Raw genomic sequence first — 8,458 nt, 5'->3', positions numbered from 1 at the left:
CAACAGAACACTGATTCCTAGTCAGACCCACGAGCGGGGCTGGCCCAGATATGTTGAGCAGCTTACTACAGATAAATGGCCTTCCAAGCCAAGCGTTGCTAAACAAGAGCGGTTCTTCCACCAGCCCACGCCTCCCAAGTCATAATTACATCATTTAAGGAGCGGAAAACATTTTTTCTGTTTAATGCTGTGTTTTGATGCCAACATTCGCCTGCCACCTAAGTGTCAGTAAGCCTTGCGAAGCAGCGCTCTGACTTGATCACAGCAGGGTTTTCTCTTCTTTTCTGTTCTTGTGGGGAGGAGTGCTTAGCAAGAACATAAAGCAGGATCAGACTTCCAGCCCCCGCCTTCCTCCCCTGCCTTTAATGTTCTCCCTGGCAGGGGAGGCCTGTCTGTGTTGCTGATGAATGAGCAGCAGCTCAGAGTAGTGCTTTCCCCACGCTCGGCTTCAATCCAGACCTCACCGTCAGAGACACCGACGTCCCATCAAGCGTGAGCTTCTCGCCCTCAGTGGGCAAGGTGAGGATTAAGACGAGGATCTTAGGTTGGTGTCAGGAGGCAGGGAGGAAGAGATGCGAGCGGTAGGGACTGAGGGAAGGATGATCAATTTAAGTAAAATTTTGAAACAGGAATGAAATGAGCTGACGAGGAAAGTGAGAACACATATAATCTAGAGCAAACAAGGGGAAGGCTGGAGGGTTGTTGTTGTTGTTTTGTTTTTTTTTTTTCTGTTATGGGCTCCACAGCCAAGCCCTTTTAAATCCATTAGAGGCAGGATATTTGTCATATTATGTTATTACATTAGCTGGGACCCCTAATGAAAGTTGTGGCAATTTGTCAGCCTTATGGATGGCTCCATCCCCCACCACTATTTATCAGCTCGCACCCCGTCTCACCCAATCTACCCCCAGCCTCAACACACGCATATATACACACACACATATACACAACCTCATCACAGCCAGCATGGAGAAACTGGAAGATATGGATCGAGCTTGTAATGGGATTCCAATGCTAAACACCCGCCTGGTGTTTTTTGTCATTTGGGGTGATCACACTCTCAGTCAGATCGCCCAGAGGGAAACAACAGTGGATTATGTCAACCTTTTTTTTTCTTCCCCTCCCCTCCCCTCCTCACACTCTCCATTACCACAGCCGTTCTTGGATGGAGGTGTCTGAAAACATTTATCTTTTAGTGTCTGATGACAAAAGAAAGAGCTGCTGCTGCTTTCTGCACACAGAGGATCTGTTCCTCAAGAAGATTTTGCCTTTGATCTCAGTCGCCTTCTTGTTAAGGTGGTGTCAGGAGCTGCTAATAGGGAGTAGTGTCTGCGCTGTGTGTTTGTGTGCAGTTTGTATAGATTTTTGTTTATTTATTTTTTTGTTTTGTTTATTAAATTCTAGTTCTGGGCATGGATTAAAATTTTTTATTTTGTGATTAGTTGCAATTAATCGCAGTATTTTTTTTATAGAAACAACTACTTTACTATGTGTGATTAATTCAGTTCATAAAGAACAAATGTTTGCATGGGAATGCAAAACAATATTGCGAGGGAATGTAAAAGAAAAAAATCCCTCCTGTTCCCTCACGGGCTTCTTAGTAAACTGAGATTAAACGGAGAAATAAAAAGCAATAAATAACTACGTTAGCCCGTGTAAATATATATATGCACGTGCGTGTAAATATATATATATATATATATATATATATATATATCGCCGTTAAGTGCCGGCTGCATCAAAGCGATAATAACACGATAATGGCCCAGCACTATTAAATTCATCACAGTTCAGTTAAAGGGGATGTGTCATGCAAAATCCAATTTTTCAGCTGTTAAATACATTTTGTTGTGTACCTGGAGTCTCTAGGAGTGCAGAAAATTTTATTTAGTTTCTCTGTTTAGATATCTTTATGTTCTGTTTAAGTCTTGTTTTTCAGCCTGTTCAGTTTTCTGTATTTTCTGAAATATTACGTCACAGAATGTGCAACAGAACTGACAAATAAGTTCTGGACTTACCAACTACAATTAGGTCTTCATTCTCCTCTGGGTCTGGGTCAGACTCCGGCTTCAACATGTCAGACTGGATGGACAAGTCTTTTGTTGTCGACATCTTTTAATTTGTAATGAAACATTTCTGTGCTACTATATAGTTGTAAGCCCCTCTATCAAACTAGACTGGACCGCTCTGGAAGCTGGAAGGGGGTGGGATGTGAAGCATCTCGTTTGGATTTAAAGAGACAGCATCAAAATGAGTTGAAAAGGGGTGAAAAGGGGGCTAGTGGAGCTACAATAAGGAGGAATTCAGACCAAAGCATTGCATTTCCATTTTTAAGGCTCTGTCACACTATAATATTTTAGACAACTTATGCCAACTTATAAAAATTTCAAAGACATCTATGTTGAAAAAGGAATTTAAAAAATCAACTGTAAGCCTCTTTTGGATGTGTACATACTGTAATGCTAACAAATTGATCATGTATATAATTTTATTAGTAATTTAGACATAAAAAAACTAAGTTGTCTAAATTTTAGGGTGACCGGGCCTTTTTAGAGCCCAACTGAAAGATTTGAATGTGAAAAAGAAGGCTATAAAATCACACGTCTCCTTTAAGTCACAGCCTCATTTTTGAAGATATTGAGATGTGTAAAATGAAAAACAAAACAACAAACCTCTATATAATTTTTACAGTGGAACATTAGCCGTGTTTCCATCAGTGTTTTTTAATGTGCATTTTGAAGCATCGCGTCAGAAAAGGTGAATGGAAACGGCTTGGTTCGAAAAWACTTCCTTTGATTTGCATAAAAGTTGATACACTCGCTTGAGGTGGTTTTTGGTTTTTTCGAAAAAGAGTTAATGCGCAAATGTACAGATGGAAACACATTTGTCGAATCACTTCTGACGTAGCGAACATTTACCTCACATGTTGATGAGCTGTTCTCGCTGTCTGTCCGAAACCGGTCCCGGTACCAGAGTGACTGCAGCTGGACCCTCCTCCCGCTGTCGGCGTATTCTCAGTTATTCCTGTAACGTGAAGAGAATTGCATTACTTCTTATACGTCTCCAGACAGCATGTAAAATGGCCGAAACTAGTTGATGACAGAATAATTACAACTTTCCCGACAGTAGCAACACGTTCCTGATCTTTTCTCCATTTTCCTAAGATGCGACTTTTACTTCCTGTTTACTACACGCATGCGTCTGACGTAACTAATTCACTTTAAGCCAATTGATGGAAACACGTCTGATTCACATTTCTTCATTTTTTCCTTTTTGCAAAATTTTTAAAATTCGCTCAAAATTCAAATTAAAATTGGATGGAAACACGGTTATATTTACCATACCTATTGTTGAACCTAAAAAGTTGTATATTCTGGAAAAAATAAACTTTGAATCATCAACACATCTCAAAAGCTTAGGAGCAACAAAAGCCTGTAAATGTGACTATACAGGTCATTTTAAAGAGGCGGTTCACCAGTCTGCAAAAACCTGTCTAATAATAGTGGAACAAATAATGTTCTGTCGTTCATAATRTCATCAAAGGRTTTTTGAGAATATACAGAAGTTTTGAATGCCTGTGATCTTTAGGCCCTCAGGGGCCACTGCATTAAAAACTGTTGTGATTCTGTTGTAGACATCAGTGCATGAGCTCAGGAAGACTTCCACAAATCCTTGTCTGTAAACACAGTTCACTGTGCCATCCACATGTACTCCCTAAAGCTTCATGATGTAAAAAAGAAGTCATATGAAAACCATCCCAAAACACAGCTGTCTGCTCTGGACCAAAGCTCGTTTAAAATGAGTCAAAGTGATCAGRCAGATCAATGTTTGAAATTCTCTGTGGAACTCCTCACACCAAACTGTCTACTAAATATGGAGGGCCCATCCAACCTGTTACCATCGCACAGTTCACAGGCCTGCCTTTCTGATGCTACTGGTGCCGGTGGCGTGTTCCATCATGACAATATGGGCTTATGAAGTTTGCAAATCATCGCACTGTTTTTATTCTCTTGTTACACATCATCCCAGTTTTTTCATCTTAAACGTCATCTTCTCGGAGCAATCTGTCCTGACTTAACTGTTTTCTTTCTTTGCTTCATTCAGCCGTGAGGAACGACCGGAACAAAAAGAAGAAGGATGAGAAGAAGCAGGAGTGCACAGAGAGCTACGTGCTGAGTCCGGACACAGAGCAGATGATTGACAGGGTTCGCAAGGCGCACCAGGAGACCTTCCCCTCCCTCTGCCAGCTGGGCAAATACACTACGGTCAGTGGCAACAAACGGGCCATCTGTTTGAAGTTCAGTAAGTCATTGTCAGGAAAAATAAATAAATAAATAAACTGACTTGCAATTGTTCTCRTCCTCGCAGTCTAACAGCTCAGAAAGGCGCGTGTCCTTGGACGTTGACCTGTGGGATAAGTTCAGCGAGCTGTCCACCAAGTGCATCATAAAGACGGTGGAGTTTGCGAAACAGCTGCCGGGCTTCACGACGCTCACCATCGCTGACCAGATCACTCTGCTCAAAGCCGCCTGTCTGGATATCCTGGTACAAATATTGATTCAGCTTTTTCTTCATAGTTAAAAACCGAAACAGAAACGTAGCTGAAATATTGATTTGTCTGTCAGGTTGTAGTTTAAAGTTGAACTCCTTTCTCAAACTCTCAGATACTGCGGATCTGTACGCGCTACACACCAGAGCAGGACACCATGACTTTCTCAGATGGACTCACGCTAAACAGAACCCAGATGCACAACGCTGGCTTCGGACCCCTCACAGACCTGGTTTTTGCCTTTGCCAACCAGCTCCTTCCTCTGGAGATGGATGACGCAGAGACGGGGCTGCTTAGYGCCATCTGTTTGCTGTGTGGAGGTAGGACTTGTCTCCTAAAAACAAACTTGTTTCCAGTGGTGTGATGTAACAAAGTATAAGTATTTTGTTGCTGTACTTAAGTACATTTTTCATGTATCTGTACTTAAGTAGATTTCATCATGGGTACTTYTGACTTTTACTCCACTACATTTTACATTAAGTATCTGTACTTTCTACTCCACTACGTTTCTGTGATGTGTTGAATTACAAATTACATTCATGTCATGTTGCTTTACTTTTTTTGCTGTTGTTTGTTTGTTTTGTTTATTTTAAAGTAATCAGTAGCAAAAGGGGAATTGCTGTAATTGGTCCATTGAACCACTGCAACGCAGAAAAGTACCATTAGAACTTCCTTTAATAAAAGCGGAGAGATTCCGCATCACCTGCTGGAGCAGCAGCAGCACGCTCAAACTGGGTTCCACCATGGAGGAAGTGCACCACTCATGGCCTTATTTAAAAGACCTATTCAAGTTAACTGGTTTAAAAAAGAATAAATGATCTGATAAAGGACGGTGTCGAGTTTATAGCTTCTGTAGCTGTTGTCACAATCTCTGATGATGCACAGAATCACAAAGTGTGAACAGTGTCACAGAAGGCAAACACAAAAACATGCATTATCTGCAGCATTGTTCACTAAAACCATTGATGTATTAAAAATATACATACAGTAGGCACACTTCATGATATTGTAGACCATTAGGGAATACATTAAGCAAGTACTTTTACTTTTAATACTTTTAARTATTTTYAAAAGCAAGTGCTTACTTTTAGTCAAGTAAAARTGTTAATGTGGTACTTTTACTTTTAATAGAGTRCATTTTTGTCTGTTTATCTGTACTTTYACTTAAGTACAGTGTTTGAGTACTTTCTCCACCACTGCTTGTTTCCTGCCAACTAATCGAGTACTGAAAACCACTTTAAAAAAAGAAAAGTTTTTTTTAACTATGCTCTGGAAACAGACACTGTAAGAATGGAGCACTGAGACRTTTCTGGGGACTTTTTCTGCAGATCGACAGGACTTGGAAGAAGCGGACAAGGTGGACGTCCTGCAGGAGCCTCTTCTGGAGGCGCTGAAGATTTACGTAAGAAGGCGGCGGCCTCACAAACCTCATATGTTTCCCAAGATGCTGATGAAGATAACGGACCTGAGGAGCATCAGTGCGAAAGGTTTGTTACGCATTTGGGTTTAAAAGGTGATTTTTCTGTGTTTTTCGACACGGTGAGGCTAAATGTGTTTTCCTCTCTCTCTGCAGGAGCTGAGCGCGTCATCACGCTGAAGATGGAGATCCCCGGCTCCATGCCACCCCTCATCCAGGAGATGCTGGAGAACTCAGAGGGTCTAGAAAGCGGGGCCGCAGGCAGCAGGCCTAGCGGCGCCCCCCCGGGGAGCTGCAGTCCCAGTCTGTCCCCCAGCTCGGCCCAAAGCAGTCCCGCCACACAATCGCCGTAGTGTCGGCTCCATCGGGGTGTTTTTTTTGCGTTTTCTCTCTTTCTCTCTCTCCGTCTCTCTGTTTCTCTCTTCGTGTTGGTCTCTGTCTCCTCCCACGTTGTTCTGAAGCGGAGGGATACAGGAGGTGGGCTTTGACCAACAGGAGACTGGCAGAGCCGACATCCTCCTCCTCCTAAACGACACAAGTCCACGTCTCCTGATCTGCTCGCCGTCACTGCAGGAACACTGTCCGGACGCGRGGTGGGGCGGCGCGGGGGAGGCGAGGCTGGAGCGGGGAGGGGAGGGGCCAGCGCGATGACTTCGCGATACCACACCGCTGGCACTGCTGATCCACCGCCCTYCACTCTCCTCTCCATCGCTTCCACTTACCTGAAAAAAAAAAAAACAGACATATGGAAGCGAGGCGGGACGCGGCGGCGACCAGTTCTGAATGAAAGCGAGTGAGAGCAGCACAATGGGACGAACACAAGGACAATAAACACAGACTGACCTAAACACCAGACACTTTGTTTTTGTTTTTTTCTGTTTTGTTGTTGTTGTTGATGATGATGATGTTTTGTTGTACTCTGAGGCAGACTGCAACATTCGAACTTCTAAAAGACCTCACTCCTCAAAGACTTTGGGTCTTTTTTTTCTGTTTTTCCATTTTCAAAAAAAAAAGGTAAGAAAAAAAGCAAGAAAAAGAACAGATTTTGTACAAAAGATGCATAAATATATATAGAAAAATTAAGGAACTATTGTGATCGGCGTGTCCAGAAGAGAGCTGCAGGTGGATATGAGGACATGTTTACTGCGCTGAGATTAGTAATTGTTGTACTCCTTCACCCTTTGAATCTTTTCACACCTATCAAGCATAACGAGACGATTCTGTTCGTTTTATTCTAATTAACAAAAAAAGTAAAGGATATTGACATTTCTTAAGTCATGCAAACAGACACACAAATGTGCACAGAAAACAACAAAAACCACCTTCTATTCCAGATTTGTTTTCCTTGTTCTTAATTTTTTGTTTTGTTTTTTCCAAGTGAATGAAAAAAAATGATTGTATGAGCTTGGTTATATGATATCGTCACAGGTCCTTTCAAGAAATCAAATTAATGAAGATTCATTATAAAAGTGTATTTTAAGTGGCTTTTGAATTTGTGTATATAAGCTGTATTCATTTCTTTAAAAACTATGAAGCGTTTTAGGCTACACATGACTTTTTTTTTWAATTCCTTTTTAATGTGTTTTGTTATAGATTTTGTGATTCAAGACAATACAGTATGAGCACATTTTACTGAAGGAAGTTCTTTCATGTTTTGTAACAGACCCTTCACCAATCACTGGCTGTTCAGAATGTGGCTTTCATAAAAGAAATTTAAACTTTTGCTCCCCCTCCTCACCCTTTTTTTATGTATTGTTTTAAAGCTGTTTTTTTATGTACTGTAGATAAAGTAGCACTCCTGTCGGGGCATAGCTTTTTATTTTGCCATGTAGCAGAAAGAGAGGATGAAAATTGTGAGTTGAGATGCCATCTGTTGCCTGGGAGTCTCAGCCGTGGATTAAACCCGTCACTCTTGGTACTCCCTGAATGAATCGATCTGCAAGTGGAACAGGTCAAGACCAGATCGTAGCGGTTCTTCTGCTCTGTAGATGTTCAGGCAAGCCAGTGAAGGGTTCCACATACGAGGCAAGTTCTTGCAACTCTCACCCACCACCCCTCCCCRTTTTCCCCCTCTTTCCGGCAACATTTAGGAACAAATAATGTGCTGGATCCGGAGCAACCTCGCGCCCTGTGACTCACTTTACACCAAAACGCCTTCATCATTAATCTGTTATTGCACCAATGTCTCAGGAAGGAATCATTTTGTGTGCTTGGCCTCTTTATGTGTTCTGTGATGCAACCCCTAAGCCTCCAATCACAAATGCACATGTGTACACACTTCTTTTTTTTTACACACTTCTGCTACTGAGCCCCCCTCCSACCCCTGAATTTTCTCTCCAAACACCCACTCTTGGCCTGGCAGACCAGGACTCATGCAGAGAGACTCGAACCCTGACCGCTCAGCGTTTGCAACATAGGATTGCCAGTGTGGAGCCTCTCTCTGATTCATGTGTACCTTTTTTTTTTTTTTTTTTTTTTGGGGAAAAAAAAAA

General features: G+C 41.9%; 1 protein-coding gene across 1 annotated transcript in view; it reads left to right on the top strand.

The window, feature by feature from the left end:
- raraa (retinoic acid receptor, alpha a) overlaps window positions 1-8,458 on the top strand; it is a 59,599-nt gene extending 51,141 nt beyond the window's left edge. The window contains exons 4-8 of the mRNA XM_014008119.1: window positions 4,105-4,265; window positions 4,369-4,545; window positions 4,665-4,869; window positions 5,878-6,036; window positions 6,123-8,458. Of these exons, the coding sequence (XP_013863573.1) occupies window positions 4,105-4,265; window positions 4,369-4,545; window positions 4,665-4,869; window positions 5,878-6,036; window positions 6,123-6,319 (899 nt within the window). The 3' untranslated portion in view covers window positions 6,320-8,458. The remainder of the gene's footprint in view (window positions 1-4,104; window positions 4,266-4,368; window positions 4,546-4,664; window positions 4,870-5,877; window positions 6,037-6,122) is intronic.

The sequence above is a fragment of the Austrofundulus limnaeus genome, unplaced genomic scaffold (assembly GCF_001266775.1).
Source record: "Austrofundulus limnaeus strain Quisiro unplaced genomic scaffold, Austrofundulus_limnaeus-1.0 Scaffold48, whole genome shotgun sequence".
NCBI lineage: Eukaryota > Metazoa > Chordata > Actinopteri > Cyprinodontiformes > Rivulidae > Austrofundulus > Austrofundulus limnaeus.
Note: the sequence above shows the minus strand (reverse complement) of the source record. Positions and strands in the feature narration are given on the sequence as shown.